The sequence below is a fragment of the Hemiscyllium ocellatum genome, chromosome 1, assembly GCF_020745735.1.
Source record: "Hemiscyllium ocellatum isolate sHemOce1 chromosome 1, sHemOce1.pat.X.cur, whole genome shotgun sequence".
Lineage (NCBI taxonomy): Eukaryota > Metazoa > Chordata > Chondrichthyes > Orectolobiformes > Hemiscylliidae > Hemiscyllium > Hemiscyllium ocellatum.
The window spans coordinates 147003177-147022357 of NC_083401.1; the positions used below are offsets into that span (position 1 = coordinate 147003177).

Genomic DNA, 19181 nt, shown 5'->3' on the forward strand with positions numbered 1-19181 from the left:
CCATGCTAAATTAGCCATCGTGATAGGTGCATTAGTCAGAGGGAACTGGGTCTCGGTGGGTTACTTTTCGGAGGGTAGGTGTGGACTAGTTGGGCCAAAGGGCCTATTTCCAAACTGTGTAGGAAATCTAATCTAATCATCAGGACTAACGCAAGGATGCTAAATTTTAAATGGATGCTACAATATAAATGACAAGAGAAAAGGTGCTGTCAACTTTAATTGCCTGAAATGTTGTCATGGAGAAACTCTCTTTCTCCTACTACGCAGTGGCCAGGCTACTGATAGTTTCATGTAACAACAGGTTGTAGTTTTCATTCCAGAAAAATATTCTGTCTAGCACATGATTGAGCAAAGTTTTATGTATGAATTTCAGTGTCATTGCAAAGCCAGGTATTTAGAGGATGTAAATCCCAGTAATTGGCTGAACAATTTGAACAAGAGGACAGATTGCATTTACCCAGATCATACTCACAGAATCCAAAACTAAAATGCCTATTGTTAGATATAATACTGCATTCGGGAAGCATTTCCCAAACCATACTCGCATGTTTATAACTATACATGAATAACCAAATTTTCATCTGAGCTCATAGTGTGGCTTGTTACAAGCAGGACCCCATTCTCTGCAAAGTCAAGGCATAACTTGCAATGTTTATTGAATTGCCCAGAGCTGAGGAGCATGTAGTTCCCAGTTCCATTCTCCACAGTAACACCTCAGTAAAAGAGTCAAGTTTAGAGTCAAGATTAGAGTGGTGCTGGCAAAGCACAGCAGGTAAGGCAGCATCCAAGAGGAGGAAAATCGACGTTTTGGGCAAAAGCCTTCATCAGGATTGAGGCTGGGAGCCTCGGGGGTTTCACCCCAACAATCTCTCCTTCGAATCCTCCCACTTCCTCCAGACTAAAGAGGTAGCCAAGGACACCCGCATGGCCCCAGACATGCCTGTCTCTTTGTTGGCTATGTGGAACAGTCTATCTTCCAGAGTTACACTGGCACCACTCCCCACCTCTTCCTCCGCTTCATTGATGACTGCATCGGTGCCACCTCGTGCTCCCACAAGGAGGTTGAACAGTTCACCAACTTCATCAACACATTCCACTCCAACCTTAAATTCACCTGGACACCTCTCTCCCCCCTCCTGGATCTCTCCATCTCCAACTGTGACCGACTCAACACTGACATTTTCTACAAACCCACTGACTCCTACAGATACCTGGATTACACCTCCACCCACTCTGCCTCCTGCAAAAATGCTATCCCTTATTCCCAATTCCTCCGCCTCTGCTGCATCTGCTCCCAGGAAGACTAGTTCCACCACAGAACACACCAGATGGCCACCTTCTTTAAAGACCACTATTTCCCCTCCCACATGATTGATGATGCCTTCTAACGTATCTCATCCACATCCTGCACCTCTGCCCTTGAACCCCATCCCTCCAACTGCAACAATGACTGAACCCACCCTGGTCATCACCTTCCACCCCACCAACCTCCTTATACATCGCATCACCCTCCACCATTTCTGCCACCTACAAATAGAGGTATATTTCCCTCCCCACCCCTATCCGCCTTCCAGAAAGACTATTCCCTTTGTGACTCCCTCATCATTTTCCCCCCCTCCAACCGTGCCCCCCCCCCAACCCATCAACCCACTCTCTCCCCCTCCTGGCACCTTCCCTGACATCACAGGAATTGCAAAACCTGTGCCCTCATCTTCCCCCTCACCTCAGTCCAAGGCCCCAAAGGAGCCTTCCACACCCATCAAAGTTTCACCTGCACATCCACCATTGTCACTTATTGTATCTGTTGCTCCCAATGTAGTCTGCTTTACATTGAGGAGACAGGACACCTCCTTGCAGAGCACTTTAGGGAACATCTCCGAGACACCCGCACCAATCAACCCCACCGCCCCGTGGCCGAACATTTCAACTCCCCCTCCCACTCTGCCAAGAACATGGAGGTCCTGGGCCTCCTCCATCGTCATTCCCTTAACACCCAATGTCTGGAGGAAGAATGCCTCATCTTCTGCCTTGGGACCCTCCAAACCCTTGGCATCAATGTGGACTTCACCAGTTTCGTCATTTCCCCTCTCCCCCCCTCACCTTAGCCCAGTTCCAATCTTCCAGCTCAACACCGTCCTCATGACCTGTCCCCTCTGTCAATCTTTCTTCCCACATACCTGCTCCACCCTCCTCTCTGACCTATCACCTTCACCCCCACCTCCATCCACCTATTGCACTCTCAGCTACCTACCCCCATAGCCTCAGCCTCCTCCCATTTATTTCTCCACCCCCGAGGTTCCCAGCCTCATTCCTGACGAAGGGCTTTTGCCCAAAACATTGATTTTCCTTCTCCTCGGATGCTGCTTGACCTGCTGTGCTTTTCCAGCACCACTCTAATCTCCAGCATCAGCAGTACCCACTTTCACATTAGAGTCATATTGGCAACCAATTGGGGCCATTTTTGTCTTGTCGTTTAAGCTGTTGTAAATGCTTGAAATTTTGTATTCTTGCATTTGTCCCGATGAATGCAAGACCCTCCACTTATATTTACATCATGCCTTTCATATCCTTAAGATGCCCCAAAATCTTTTATAGCCATTTAGTATTTTTAAACTATCATTATTATTGTTCTGAGTAAAGGTCACTTGACTGAAAACATTAACTCTGATAACTCCGTTAACGGCTGAGCCTTTCCAGCAATTTCTATCTTTCTCTGATTTACAGCATCTGCAGTTCTTTCAGTCTTTTGTCATTATTGTGGATATGTGGTCAGATGGGTATAGGTTAGTGTTTGTTCATTTGTGGGTTAGGAAGAACAAGTTTTCCTTTGAATTCTACATTTAAAGCTTTCCTGCCATAAACTCCCCAGCCCCGTGTGCCCATTCAGCCTGTGCCAGAGACTGCCCCTTAGTGATGATCTTCTGCATAACTTCAGTTGCGAGACAGTTGCTTTCACTCCTGGTTGTTAGTATTCATCAAGATTGAATGCTGCTTCACATGACTGGACATGTCCCTCACGTTGCTCTAATCTCATGTGGGAAATTTCAAATTAAGCCCCCCACTTTCCAGATCAGAATGAAATAGAAGTTGAGAGGACTTTTATTCCGCTGGCTTGGGGAAGGATTCCAGTCATACAATTCAAAAATGAACATGCGGAGTGATTCATTCTGTTATCTGGCACCTGTTAAATTCCTTAGGACTGTTTCAACCAGAGTCAGTTTTGGTGTATTTCTGGCCATAATATTCTCCTCTCAGTAATGATTTTAGATTCCCTACAGTATGGAAACAGGCCCTTTTCGCCCCAGCAAGTCCACACCAACCCTCCAAAGAGTAACCCACCCAGATCCATTCCCCTATATTGCACCAATGGGCAATTTAGTTTGGCCAATTCACATCTTTCAATTGTGGGAGGAAGCCCACACAGACACAGGGAGAATGTGCAAACTCTATGCAGACAGTTGCCTGAGGCAGTATTTGAACCAGGTCCCTGGCACTATGAGGTAGCAGTGCTAACCACTGAGCCACCATGCCACTCGTGAAGAGTGTTTGTGTCTAAATGTTCATTACAAAACACCAATTAGTATGGTGAGTGTGAAAAGTTTATGATTTATCTTTTCAAGCAGTTATTATCATCTAATGCTGCTATAATTGTATTCTTGTGTGTAATAAACGTATTTATTATTGCTTATTGATATAATTTGGCAGTTAAAACTAAATGAACCTCATGTTGCAATACGATGACTCCTTGTCCGTAAGGTCAATGATTGAAACATTAACTGAGGAAGGTTTGACATTAGTGAAGAACCTGGTTAGCTTGTTGTTGTATTCCTCTCCTCCTTCTCTTCTTATTTTACTTCCCTTTCTTCTTTTCATGACATGTTCCCTCACCACTGTTACACACAGATTATACTAAAGACTTTCAGATCCTCCGGGAGCATGGCTTCAGTAGTAGAGGGCTTGCTAGAAAAATGTCACCATCATTTGGGATGTCTCTCCTCAGTCATGATCAACAGAATTTAGTCATATCCCCAAAACTGCCTAAGGACTTTGTGATGACTGAAACCAGTCCTGAGGCAACTGGGACACAGCCAAGTTGGCCATGTTTTGCTCATTCCTGATGATGGTGAATTCCTCTGGATCATTAGACAAATTGTGTCTCTATTGAGTGTAGATGTCTTGACCAGTAAGCAAGGGGACTACTTCCAGTACTGAGTTTCCATAGCTTCCATGCTCAATAGGGAAATGTAAATTAGGACAACCACTGGGAAGGCAGTCTTGTTCACCAATTAGCAATGATCTGCTGTGAAATTGAGCATCTGTCACTCAAACATATTGAAGGAGCACATTGTATGTCTGTAGATCCCATGTCAGAAGGATTGCTGCCTTCCATTTGCTGTCTATGTCCATCTCATCTGTCCTGTGGAGCAGTGTGTGACTTGGAGAAGGCACTGCTACTGCTAGTATTTCTCCAGCTACTGCTGGTGTTCACGTTGCTGCCCCTCTTCCTCTTTACCCAAAGTGAAGGATAGAACTGTAAAGGTTGCTCCCACGCTGCAACGACGGCTGACAGCAGGGAAACATCACTGAAGACAAATGATGTGAAATGACTTTCAAAGATATTTTCACGCAATGTTAGCAATCTCTAGGAAGGAACGCTTAGCTGGCCTTGGCAGTGGCCCTTCAGTTTCCCTGACGGAAGATTCTTCAGCTGGAGTTTTAAAGAAATTCTCCCCACTTTCCATTCACCTGGTTGATCGCATTAAGCTTCTGACAAATCAAGAAATAGCCCTTTAAGTCAGAATGCAGGATTAAAAAGATAGTTAAGTGTCTTTTTTGAATAATTTAATTATCTTCCTGAAAATTCCATGGAGGGATTTTCCAAATGCATTCAAACACCCCTGGATGAAACCCGGAAGAAGCAGAATAAAGTTGAAATCTTGATCCAATGTGATTTTTACCCCTCATATGAATCTAAATCTGTCTTCCTTTGACTGCGAAAACTCCTCCTGTGCTTCTAATGTAAGCACAGAAAGGAAAAGATATGTCTATATGAAGAAGAACGTTGCTTGTAGAGAAGTGCATACATTTGTAGATTGGTTTTTGTCAGTTCAATATCTGTTGTGTATTAATATTATATCATTTGTTTCCTTTTCTGTACAGAAAGAGTGCAGTCTTGCACAATGCCAACCAGTGAGGGGGACACAAGTAATTGCACAGACATAATAGTGACAGATAATATGCAAACTAAAAAAGTAAGTGCGGTTTATTTTCCTTTCTTTTCAGGTTTGAGGAACTTGCTGAGTACAGTTTGGGAGTACTAGACTAGAATTTTGTTCTCAGGTTTCTGGAGTGAGATTTGAATTCCATAATCTTACTCAGGTGAGAGAACTATCAAATAAATCACAGCCAATATGGCAATAATGCCTAAAATAATGACCTCCACGTTTGGACTTCTCAAAAATAGAAACATTTTCTCAACGTCTGCTGCATCAAATGCTTCCATAAACAATGGTGACCATGAGAATGGGGGACCACTCACCCATTGTACTCTATGCTACTTTCTCCCCACCCCCACCCTCCTCTGGCTTATCTCTCCATGCTTCCAACTCACTGCCTTTATTCCTGATGAAGGGCTTTTGCCCGAAACGTCGATTTCGCTGCACTTTGGATGCTGCCTGAACTGCTGTGCTCTTCCAGCACCACTGATCCAAAATCTGGTTTCCAGCATCTGCAGTCATTGAGATCTTTATATGTATAAGGTAAAAACAATCAGGTCAATCCCCCTCTTTTTATAGAGAAAGATTTCACAGATTATTATGCCTTATCTAATGAATATAATCTTTCCGGTATCATCTTAGGGAATCCAATGCATATCATAGATCTCAGACAAGTTTTAAAGTAAACATTTTGCTTTTAGGAAAATGGAAAGATAGAAAAGAGGAACAGGAGTAGGCCATTCAGCCCTTCAAGCCTGCACTGCCATTCAATAGGATCATGGCTGATCTTCCTATTCAGTGCCCTGTTCCTACTTTCTCCTCATATTCTGTTTGCCCTAAATTATATCTAACTCCTTTTTTGAACGTCTTCAGTCCTCACCCCCAGAAGTAAATCCCAATAGAGGAAGTCGCAAATTCACAATTTTTAAATTGTTTAAAAAAATTTTAGTCATCTAACTTCTGCACCTTTAGCTTCCTTTTCGTTTTCCTGCTCCGTTTAGCTTCTAGCTATTTGAGGAATATGTGGGTTCCATATAGAACATAGAACATTACAGCGCTGTACAGGCCCTTCGGTCCTCTGTTGTGCCGCCCTGTCATACTAATCTGAAGCCCATCCCACCTACACTATTCCATGTATGTCCAAATGCCAGTCCAATGACTACTTAAATGCACTTAAACTTGGCGAATCTACTACCGTTGCAGGCAAAGCATTCCATACCTTTACAACTCTGAGTAAAGAAACTACCACTGACATCTGTCTTATAACTATCTTCCCTCACTTTAAAATTGTGTCCCCTTGTGTTCCCATACTTAGAAAAAGGCTCTCTATCCACTCTATCTAACCCTCTAATTATCTTGTATGTCTCTATTAAGTCACCTCTCAACCTTCTTCTCTCTAACGAGAACAGTCTCCAGGCCCTCAGCCTTTCCTCGTAAGACCTTCCCTCCATACCAGGCAACATCCTAGTAAATCTCCTCTGCACCCTTTTCAAAGCTTCCACATCTTTCTTATAGTGACTAGAACTGTACACAATATTCCAAGTGAGGCCGTACCAGAGCTTTGTACAGCTGCTGCGATTCCTGGTTCAGGAACTCAATCCCACTATTGATAAAGGCCAAAACTCTGTATGCCTTCTAAACAATCCTGTCAATCTGGGTGGCAACTTTCAGGGATCTGTGTACATGGACACCGAGATCTTTCTGCTCATCTGCACTCTCAAGAATCTTACCATTAGCCCAGTATTCCGATTACTCTGTCCAAAGTGTATCACCTCACACTTGTCCACATTAAACTCCAGTTGCCACCTCTCAGCCCAGCTCTGCATCCTATCTATGTCTCTCTGCAACCACTACATCCTTCGTCACTATCCACAACTTCCTTCCAACATACACGGAGATTCATTGACTAACAAAACACACATTTTCTGTACATTTCATAGCATTGTGTTTTTCCTTCTCATTCTTCTTCAGCATGAACTATGCCTCCAATTTTGCTATCTGCAAATTTTCTAGTTGTATTTTCTGATTCCCAAATTTAGTTTGTTTATTTAAGTGCTGTATTACAGTGGAATCAGCACTAATCCCTGTGGAACACCAGTTCTGACCATCTTCCATCTAAAATAGCTATCTTGAACCACTATTCTCTGTTCCTGTTCATGCTATTCATTGTCTCCTAGTGCTATGTGCTATGGTCCTCATTACAAAATGAACAGAATATTTCAGTGATGGTTGATCAAGACTTTACAAAACTTTGATCATCCTACATTCTAATCTTCTAGCTATGAAGGCTGGCAATCCTTTAATTTTGTAGTTATTTTCTGTACCTGCCCATAACATTTTGAGATACGTACATCAGGGCTTTCAAATCCAGTTAAATCTTCACTATTTCCAGTTTTTCATTATTTGCTCTTGAATTGTGTGCTTTGCTAGACAATTTCAAAAAACGCTTAAAACTCAACCACATTGCTATGGGTCTGATGTTATATGTGTAATAGACCAGGAAAGGATAGTAGATTTCCTCCTTTATTTGATTTCAAAATATGCTTTATTCATAAAACAATCCGTTTGTGTGTACATAAACGCAAATGTAGTTTGGTTCTGTACAGCTGCATATCAACTAAATAAAGTGAAATATTGGACTTCAACTCTATTCAAAAAAAACCACAGACCTCTCATATGCTTTCACTACTAATGGTTACATATATTTGAGACACTAGGAGGGTCTAATAACTGAACAAATCCCCATTTACCTTCAGCAGGAAGACTCAGATAGTGGTCTTTCCCCTCTGGCAGCTGGCCCAAATTTTAATGTGTCCCTCAGCACGTAGTCCTAGACCTTGGAATGTGCCAGTCTGCAACACTCAGGCAGGGTCAACTCCTTGTTTTGGAAGGCCATCAGGTTTTGGGTAGACTAAAGAGCATCTTTCAATGAATTGATGGTTCTCCAGGCGTAGTTGATGTTTGTTTCGGTGTGCATCGGGGAACACACCGTAGAGACCAGAGTCTCACATTGCAGAGCTGCTCGGGATGACCCTCAACAAAAACCACTATCACCTCTCCTTCGCAGAGAAATTTGCAAAGAAAACACCTTTTTGACCACGAGTCCACCAGGAAGTAGTCAGTACTTAGGATCCTCGAGACTCTGTTGGAAAAGGAGAGGGTAGAGCCTGTCACATAGTTACCTGAGCAGACTGTCAAAGTCATTGGGCAGAATGCCTCAAAGCAGAACTCTCTAATGAGCTCCATGACATCGCTTGGTTGGTGGTGAGAAGGGAACCCACCTTTGCGATCTTTCATATACGCCCAGTTGGTCTGCATCACCACATGCTGCCTTCGAAGCAACTGCCCGGGATTGGTTTGGGGGAGGGGTCGCAGGTGAGGATTGAGACTGTCACCCATCTCCTGCTGGAAAGTGCCTTTGCAAAGGACACCAGATTTTATTCCCTTAAGTGGACCAGTTGGAGGTTTACAAAAAAGTCAATACTTCTCAAGATCACCATTGCTGAAACTAGCCTTATAGTCCAGATTTTGTTTTATAAATTGAATTTAAATTCCACTAGCTGAACCCATGTCCTCAAAACATTAACGTCAGCCTCTTGAATACTAGTTGAGTAGCATCTTTATTACACCATCATCTGCCAATGTATTAATACTCAGATCTCCTTCTATAAAGGCAACTCCAGAGGCATGAGGGAGGAGCTGGGTAGAATTGACTGGGAAAGGATCCTAGCAGGAAAGACAGTGGAACAGCAATGGCAGGGTTTCAGGGAGTAATTCAGAAATACAACAGCGATTCATCCTGAGGGAAAAGGAGCATGGTATAGGGTGATGAGGTAACCATGGCTGACTAGGAAAGTCACGGATAGCATAAAAGCAAAAGAGAAAGCATATATTGTGGTGAAGTGCAGTGGGAAGCCAGAGGATTGTGAAGACTACAAAGACCAGCAGAGGGCAACAAAAAAGAAATAAGGAGGGAGAAGCTTAAATATGAGGATAATCTAGCCAGTAATATAAAGGAAGTCTGTAACAGTTTCTTTAGATATATAAAGGGGGAAAAGTGGACATTGAGCCACTGGAAAATGTTGCTGGAGAGATAGTAGTGGGGAACAAGGAAATGGCTGAGGAACTGAATAATTATTTCACATCAACCTTCAAAGTGGAAGATGTAAATAATATCCTAAAAATTCGAGAGTGAGGGAGCAGAACTGAGTATGGTGGCTTCCACTAAGAAGGAACTGCTAGAAAAACTGGGCTATTTAAGAAGAGCGTAAGGCAAAAGACAGAAAATTACAAACCGATTAGTCTAACCTAATTGTGGATAAGATCCTGGAATCCATCGTGAAGGATGAGATTTCTGAATACTTGGAAGAGAACAGCAAACAGAACAATGTCAGTCTGGTTTCATCAAGAGGAGGTCATGCCTGACAAATCTGATAGAATTCTTTGAGGAAGTACAAGCAGGTTAGACCAAGGACAGCCAATGGATCTTATCTAGCTGGACTTCAAGCAGGTCTATGACAAGGTGCCACACAGGGGTCTGCTGAGAAAGATGAGAGCCTATAGTGTCAGAAACAAGGTGCTAGAATGGATAGAAGCCGAGGTGTCTGGCAGAAAGAGTGGGAATTAAAGGGTTCTTCTCAGGATGGCAGCTGGTTCTGCAAGGCTCTGTGTTGGGAGCACAGCTTTTTGCTTTATACATTGACATACTAGATGAAGCTAAGTTCACAGATGATACAAAAATAGTTAGAGGTATAGGTAGCATTGAGGAGGCAGGGAGGGTCCAGAAGGATTTGGACAGGTTAGGACAGTGCAAAAAGAAGTGGCAGATGGAGTACAACATGGGAAAGTGTGAGGTCATGCACTTTAGTAGGAAGCATATAGGCATGGACCATTTTTCTAAATGGGAGAAAATTTAGAAGTCTGAAGTGCAAAAAGACTTGAGTTCTAGTCCAGAATTCTTGCAAGGTAAACTTGCAAGTTGAGTCAATCGTTAGGAAGGCATTTATTTTGAGAGGATTTGAATATAAAAGTAGGGATGTACTTTTGAGGCTCTATAAGGTGTCTTATGGTCACAGGGGCAGCACGGTAGCTCAATGGTAGCACAGCTGCCAGGGCTCCAGGTTCGATTCCAACTTTGGCATCTGTTTGTGTGAAGTTTGCACATTCTCCCGGTGTCTCCGTGGTTTCCTCTGGGTGCTCCGGTTTCCTCCCACAATCCAAGGATGTGCAGTTTAGGTGAATTGGCCATGCTAAATTGCCCATAGTGTTCAGGGATGTGTAGGTTAGGTGCATTAGTCAAGGGTAACTATAGGATAGGGGAAAAGTGTCTGGGTGGGTTACTCTTCAGAGGGTCAGTGGGGACTAGATGAGCCGAAAGTCCTGTTTCCACAGTGTAGGGAATTCTATGATTCTACTAATTGTATGCTTTAATTTATATGTTCTAAAATATTGCTGTTGTTGTGTTATGAACAAAACTAGGGTCTGTAACTCCCAATTCCAAATTGACACCAAATGTGGTTCATAGTTGAAATTCCAAGAACCACATGAGATAAATTTGACCAGTTCATGCACCTTCCATTTCATCCGTACTATTTTCTAAAGCTCAGCTGATTTTCCTAATTGGGTAAATAATTGTTTTCAATTTCATGGGCTTCGACTTTAGTCAATCCTCTCTTCTGAAACACCTTGTCAAATGCTTTCTGAAAGGCCATATAGATAATTAGTCACAGACTTTGTCCTATCCCTTCTTTAGCTACCTCTTCAAAACTTTAAAGTTAAAAATCACACAACATCAGGTTATAGTCCAACAGGTTTAATTGAAAGCACACTAGCTTTCGGAGCGACGCTCCTTCATCCGGTGATTGTGGAGGGCTCGATTGTAACACAGAATTTATAGCAAAAATTTGCAGTGTGATGTAACTGAAATTATACATTGAAAAATTGATTGATTTGTCTGTTAAGCCTTTCATCTGTTAGAATCCAGTGATAGTTTCACTTCTTTCATGTGTAAATCACAAAACCATTTTTTAAAAGTTGCATTCTCGGGTTAGCTGTTAACAATGGTGATAGCTAGACAATATGTTGAAGGTGTTAGCCCCCTGTGTTCTCTGTCTACGAGCTGATTTTAGATTGATTCTAATCTAAAAAGTGAGATAACAGAGTTTTACATAAATTCATGCAGTCTTTGAGCTCAGAGTCTACATGAATGTATACAGTTTTTGAGTAAAGTGCAATGTTACTCTGCAAGTACAAATTTGCCACACAAAATATATGTCTGTCTGTGTGTGGGGGTTGTGTGTGTGTGTAGTGAGCGCAGAGTGTCTTAAGTCTGTGAGGGGGTGCATATGAGAGTGTGTATGTCTATAAGGGTGTGTGTGGGTGTCTGTGTGGGTGTCTGTGTGGGTGTCTGTGTGGGTGTCTGTGTGCGTAGAGTGTCTTAAGTCTGTAAGGGGGTGCATGTGCAAGTGTGGGAGTATGTGTGTCTATAAGGGTGTGTGTGGGTGTCTGTGTGCGCGTGTGCACGCGTGTGTAGGAATATCTGTGTGTGTGTGTGGTGCAATGGTGATCACCTGTAATGTGACATGAACCCAAGATCCCGGTTGAGGCCCTCCCTATGGGTACCGAACTTAGCTATTAGCCTCTGCTCGGCCACTTTCCTCTGCTGCCTGTCCCGAAGTCCACCTTGGAGGATGGTCACCCAAAGGTCCGAGGCTGAATGTCCTGGACCACTGAAGTGTTCCCCAACTGGGAGGGAACCCTCCTGTCTGTTGATTGTTGTGCGGTGCCCATTCATCCGTTGTCGTAGCCTTTGCTCGGTTTCTCCAATGTACCATGCCTCCGGGCATCCTTGCCTGCAACGTATAAGATAGACAACGTTGGCTGAGTCACATGAGTACCTGCCATGTACAAGGTGGGAGGTGTTCCCACACGTAATAGTGGTATCTATGTCCACAATCTGACACGTCTTGCAGCGTCAACTGTGACAGGGTTGTATGGAGTTGTCCTGAGAGCTGGGCAGTTGTTTAAAGGCAAGTAGTGGACACCTCATTGTTCATAGCAAACTGCCCAGCTCTCAGGACAACTCCATACAACCCTGTCATGGTTGACGCTGCAAGACATGTCAGATTGTGGATACAGATACCACTATTACGCGTGGGAACACCTCCCACCTTGTACATGGCAGGTACTCATGTGACTCAGCCAACGTTGTCTATCTTATACGTTGCAGGCAAGGATGCCCGGAGGCATGGTACATTGGAGAAACCGAGCAAAGGCTACGACAACGGATGAATGGGCACCGCACAGCAATCAACAGACAGGAGGGTTCCCTCCCAGTTGGGGAACACTTCAGTGGTCCAGGACATTCAGCCTCGGACCTTCGGGTGACCATCCTCCAAGGTGGACTTCGGGACAGGCAGCAGAGGCTGATAGCTAAGTTCGGTGCCCAGAGGGAGGGCCTCAACCGGGACCTTGGGTTCATGTCACATTACAGGTGATCACCATTGCACTACACACACACACAGATATTCCTACACACGCGTGCACACGCGCACACAGACACCCACACACACCCTTATAGACACACATACTCCCACACTTGCACATGCACCCCCTTACAGACTTAAGACACTCTGCACACACACACACCACCCCAGACAGACACACACACACAGACAGACAAAGACCCACATGCACACATATATTTTGTGTGGTGAATTTGTACTTGCAGAGTTACATTGCACTTTGCTCAAAAACTGCGTACATTCATGTAGAACTCGGAGCTCAAAAACTGCATGAATTTATGTAAAACTCTGTTATCTCACTTTTTAGATTAGAATCAATCTAAACATCAGGTCATAGATAGAGAACACAGGGGGCTAACACCTTCTACATATTGTCTAGCTATCACCATTGTTAACAGCTAACCTGAGAATGCAACTTTTTAAAGAAAAGTTTGTGATTTACACATGAAAGAAGTGAAACTATCACTGTATTCTAACAGATGAAAGGCTTAACAGACAATCAATTTTTCAATGTATAATCACACTGCAAATTTTTGCTATAAATTCTGTGTTACGATCGAGCCCTCCACTATCACCTGATGAAGGAGCGACGCTCTGAAAGCTAGTGTGCTTTCAATTAAACCTGTTGGACTATAACCTGGTGTTGTGATTTTTACCTTTGTACACCCAGTCCCAACACTGACATCTCCAAATCATGTCTTCAAAACTTGAATCCGTTTTACCAGGCATAAAACCTGATAAAATCACCCTTTACAATCTAAATTTATTTTTATTATTCATCTAACTGTAGAATACTTTATTTTGATATTCCTTAATTAATTCACCTTGAAACACTCATCTGCTTTCCGAATACTTCCTTTTTACAACTTTTCTAACTCTTTGAACTCCCCATTATCATCCTTTTACTGTACATTGCCTGGAGTTTCTGTCTAATTGTATACTTTTTTGTTGCAATTTACCCAATATCAATATATTCAGTACAAAGGATCACCCAAATTTAAAGTATAAATTGCATTCAATGTAACTGAGTTTCTGCAATATTTTTGCAAGTTTCTTTTTCTAAATAGCATGTTTGAATTAATTACAGTTCTGCAAGGAATTCTGCTATCTGAAAATTGTTAACATTTGAATTTATTTTATGCATCCTAATACTCAGGAACTGACTATTGTATCCAAATCTAACTGGAAAATAGTTTTTTTTTGTCATTTTCTGTCAGTTAAAATTAAGATTCTCTCAGCTGATGTAATAGCAAATGCTTGCTTTTGAACCAAATCCACTTTTCAGTTGTTAATTAAACTTTCCTGCTTTGCATTCTTAAATATATCTACGAATAATTTTAAATTGATGTTTTGTACAATAATTTATTTTTAAAGTGCTAGTGATCCATGAAAGATCTTACATTTGATGATCTGCAAGCGGATTTGAGCGCAACGGGAACTGAATCACTGTTTACAAAGCAGAAACTCTATTTCTATGTCTTTTGTGTATATTATTATCATAGTCTTTAATTTTTGCTTCTCACTTCATTTATCTGTTAGTGTTCCATTACTAGGTAGCTTGTCTTTAAGTGGAATATATTTGTCCTGACCATTATTGGTCATCTCTTGAACATTTTGCACTGCGATTCTATCATTTTTGTCTGTGAAAATTATTTTTTCGCTTATCATCCCTTGCTGCAGTCTCATTTCCCCACAGGTCATTTTTACCAATGTGTTACATTGATCTTTGCTTTGCTTGTGTCTTTCATCATGATTATTATAACTTATTCCATTATGATTGCCTATGCTCATGGGGAATCATTAATAATGCCTGATACTCGTTTCTCGTATCATCTATGGTTCATTTCCCAATGCTAGTTGCTGGAAATGCTATGGTGAGTGCAACTATGCATCTAGTACCTAAATGAATGATTGATTGATTAATTGCACCATTATCATTAACTACTAAGATTTAGAAATTGTGAATGAAGCAGAGCAAGTGTAGAAAAGGAGGGTAACAGATAAAGAGAAATAAACTGAGGAAAAGAGATGTTGGGCTAGGGCAGAGAGAAGATCACTACTACTACATTCAAATACAAGAGGAACCTCGATTATCCGAACGAGATGGGCGGGCACTATTTCGTGCGGATAATCAATTATTTGGTTAATCGATTTTAAATGCCTTTCCTCTGAGGCTCAGTGTTTTAAAAGTCTGCACCACGTTCGGGAAGTAAGGCAGCTTCACAGCGTGGGAGACTCTGCCCCCAGAACCCTTTCCAACACCGCCCCTGCCACAACCCCATCCAACTCGCTCCCCCCCCCACCTGCCCCCACCACCTAACCTCGTCCAACTCTGCCCCGCCCCCAACTGCATTCAACACCCCCCCCAAAACCATGTTCAACACTGTCCCCTGACTTCCCCCCCCCCACCCCCAACTCCGTCCAACACTGCCCTCCAAATACCATCCCCAAACGTGTCCAGCCCTGACCACGCCTCAACCCCAGCCAGCCTGCCCACCCCCAAAACTGTCCAACACCACCCTTGCACCCCATCCCCATCTAACACTGCTCCCGCCTGCCCATCCAACCCCATCCAACATTGCACCCCCGCCCGCCCCGCACCGTTTCTGGGACAGCTGGAATGGACACCAATGACAAGATGACTGGCGCTGCTGCCTTTGTGGGGTAAGTTTCCAAATAGCACACACATACATACAACTTTTTAGTGCAACTTTTTGATAGGCTACACGTTTGCCCTGTACAGGACAATGTTGGAGAGATTATCTGGGGAAGGGGGGCGGGTTTAGGGTACATGATGGTGTAGAACTCCAGGGGGAAAGTGTTGGGACAGGGAGAGGGCGGGAGGTCAGTCATTTGGAGACCATGTCTGTTTAATCTCTGTAAACAAAAGATACGTCTTTGATATGATGTTTCTATCGGGACCTTGAGATCTCCTTTGCATAATCTGATTTTCGGATAATTGGTATTTGGATAATTGAGGTTCCTGCAATTAGGTCTGAAATGACTTATTAATGGTGCCAGTCTTTGCCAGAGAATGGATCTACCCACCAATTGTGACAGTCAAAGGCAGGCTTTGATTGGTTTACTGTCTCCTTGTAGAGGTGTGACATCAGAGGCAGCCTCCCTATGCAGACAGAACAAAGCTGTAAACGGCCAATTAAAAGTTATTCCTCTCAACTGAGCCAAAGCCCTTACTGACGAAAGTCTTCCTACAAAAATAAATGATTCCTTGCACAGAACCTGATGGTGAATACACGCACCAGCTTGTTCAGATTTGGAGATCTGAGCTTTCAAAATTGCCTTCTGTCTCTCCCTGCCCATTAACAAGCTTCTCATGGTATCTAAATGGTTAATTGGATAAAAAGGGTGGCCTATCTCCACTGCCACTAGTCCACACTTTGAGAACCACAGTGCATCCTAAAGGTGATGGAACACTCCTTTGAAAATCATGCTCTCGGGGTGACCTTAGATTAGATTAGATTACTTACAGTGTGGAAACAGGCCCTTCGGCCCAACAAGTCCACACCGACCCGCCGAAGCGCAACCCACCCATACCCCTACATTTACCCCTTACCTAACACTACGGGCAATTTAGCATGGCCAATTCACCTGACCTGCACATCTTTGGACTGTGGGAGGAAACCGGAACACCCAGAGGAAACCCACGCAGAAACGGGGAGAACATGCAAACTCCACACAGTCAGTTGCCTGAGTCGGGAATTGAACCCGGTCTCAGGCACTGTGAGGCAGCAGTGCTAACCTCTGTGCCACCGTGCCGCCCTGATGGTGAATACACGCACCAGCTTGTTCAGATTTGGAGATCTGGGCTTTCAAAATTGCCTTCTGACTCTCCCTGCCCATTAACAAGCTTCTCATGGTATCTAAATGGTTAATTGGATAAAAAGGCCTATCTCCACTGCCACTAGTCCACACTTTGAGAACCACAGTGCATCCTAAAGGTGGTGGAACACTCCTTTGAAAATCATGCTCTCGGAGTGACCTAGTAGACATTGAAAATCCCAACATAACTTTGGCTTGTGTTTCACTTTCACCATTTCATTTTCCTCTGGCTTGGCTGCTTAATTCTATTATTAACTTATCTGACATAGGTCATGCAAACTCGACAGCTATTGGTGGTTATAACATGTAGATAATATTGAATCATGGATTCCAGATAAGTAATATTTATTGGAGTATGATTCGTCAGTATGTATTTCCATTTAGTGAATAGATATTTAATATTAACAAATGCATAAATATAATTACTTTAAAAACTATTTGGGAATTTTAAAACAATGCTGAAACATGGAAAATGCTTTAACAGGATATTTTTTTCTTCCCAGGTATTGACATGCCATCTTGTAGTTGCTTCACTGGTTGGAGCTTTTGGCTCAGCATTTTTGTACGGCTATAACCTGTCAGTAGTAAATGCACCAACAGTGGTAAGTGCAACAAAACCATAGAAAAAGGCCAAGAATCACTTTATTGTACCCTTTTTTTTGTGCATTCCTACTTTCCTTCCCATCATCACAACTGGCAGTTTTCAGTCAACCAAATCCAAAGGTCTGGCATTCTCTCCCTAAAATGCCTCACTCTCAACATCATTCCCCATCTAAGCAACTGCCTTACATACCTAACCTTTACATCTGTATGACCCCCGCACCCCCCCCCCCCTCCCCCCCCAACCCAACCATCTCATTGTTTTGTTCATTTGTTTATTTCTTTCCTTTATTACTTTGTGAATCTCCTGGGGTTATTTAGTATATTCTTTAATCCAAGTTGTTTTCTGTTTTAATACTGAGTATAAATGTAAAACTAATGTATGATTATTAGAATGTAGGTGAATGATTTGGTTTTAATATGGAGTAATATGCTAATATATCAGTGACATTACTGTTTTTGTGGATCTTATATCATATTATTTGCTTACATTGTAGTCGATTCAAAATTAATTTGGTGCAATGAATATATTTTGAATCTTTGGTGCAATATATTGATTGTGTGATATATCAGTTCAGAGAAAAAATGTTCTCCATGCATGAATAAATGGACAGAGTGTGCATTATGCCGGATATATTTAACAGCAAATAACTGTAGTCTTACGAATATAAAGAATATTGTTATGCTAAGTGGTATTATAGAATCATAGGATACTGTAGTACAGATTGAAGCTGTTTTGACCCACTGTGACAGCGCCTTTTAAACAGTAATTTGGCTAATTTCACTTCCTTGGTCTTCCCCTTTTAACCTTGCAAATTTCTTTATTCAAAAATTTTCCTTTTTTGAAGGCTGCTATCAAATCTGCAACTACCTACATACTGGCACCACTTTCCAAATTCTACAAATGTGCACTTTAAGAAAATTTTGAAATGTTTTCAAGCAGCGGGTGGTTAAGGTCTGGAATGCAATGCCTGAGTGTGATGGAGACAATCAAAGCTTTCAAAAGGTGATGAGAATGTCAGTTGAAAAGAATGAATAGTGAGGGTTATGGGGAGAAGGTGTGGGAATATCACTAGGTACATTGTTCATGATGGGCTGAATGGCTTCCTTCTGTACTGAAACCATTTTTCTATGTTACGCCTATTTCTTACCTTCAAACTGAGCCCTCTATATTTATTGACCCTTCAGCCTTTAGAAACCCTCTTTTAATTCACTCTGACTAAATCTTTCACTTTTTTTCCCCTTCTTATTACTTCTCCTAGTTTTCTGTGCTCAAAGGAAAACAGCTCTAACTTCTCCAGTCTGTCCACATAGCTACTCCCTTACCTCCAGAACCATTTGGGTAATTCCACATTTTATCCAAAATTTTCATGTAAATCCTAAAGTGTGGTACCCATAGTTAATCTCACTGTTAGATTATTTGTCTTGTAAGTTATAATATTGTTGTTCTTTGGTTGCAGCCTCAGAAATGTTATATTACTGTTTATATTAGTGAGGATGTGTATAAAATTCAAATGGTTGAATTGGAGAAGCTGACAGTTATGGTTGCTGGAAAGTTAGAACATAGAACATAGAAAAATACAGCGCAGAACAGGCCCTTCGGCCCTTGATGTTGCGCCGACCGAAGCCTACCTAACCTACACTAGCCCAATAACCTCCATATGCTTATCCAATGCCCGCTTAAATGACCATAAAGAGGGAGAGTCCACCACTGCTACTGGCAGGGCATTCCATGAACTCACAACCCGCTGAGTAAAGAATCTACCTCTAACATCTGTCCTATACCTACCACCCCTTAATTTAAAGCTGTGTCCCCTAGTAACAGCTGACTCCATACGCAGAAAAAGGTTCTCACTGTCAACCCTATCTGAACCCCTGTTGCACCTGTACAGTAAGTAGGTGAAAATCCTGAGTTAGTATCCTTCGACTGATGAAGGCAATTACATTAATACTTGCCAAGAGATGTTCCACGTAATGTATGTTTACCTCTGGTGTTCAAATG

The 19181-nt window shown here is 42.4% G+C and overlaps 1 protein-coding gene across 1 annotated transcript in view; it reads left to right on the top strand.

The window, feature by feature from the left end:
* slc2a9l2 (solute carrier family 2 member 9, like 2) overlaps positions 1 to 19181 on the top strand; it is a 390861-nt gene that overhangs the window by 12369 nt on the left and 359311 nt on the right. The window contains exon 2 of the mRNA XM_060829178.1: positions 17083 to 17181. Coding sequence (XP_060685161.1) covers positions 17083 to 17181 — 99 coding nt within the window. The remainder of the gene's footprint in view (positions 1 to 17082; positions 17182 to 19181) is intronic.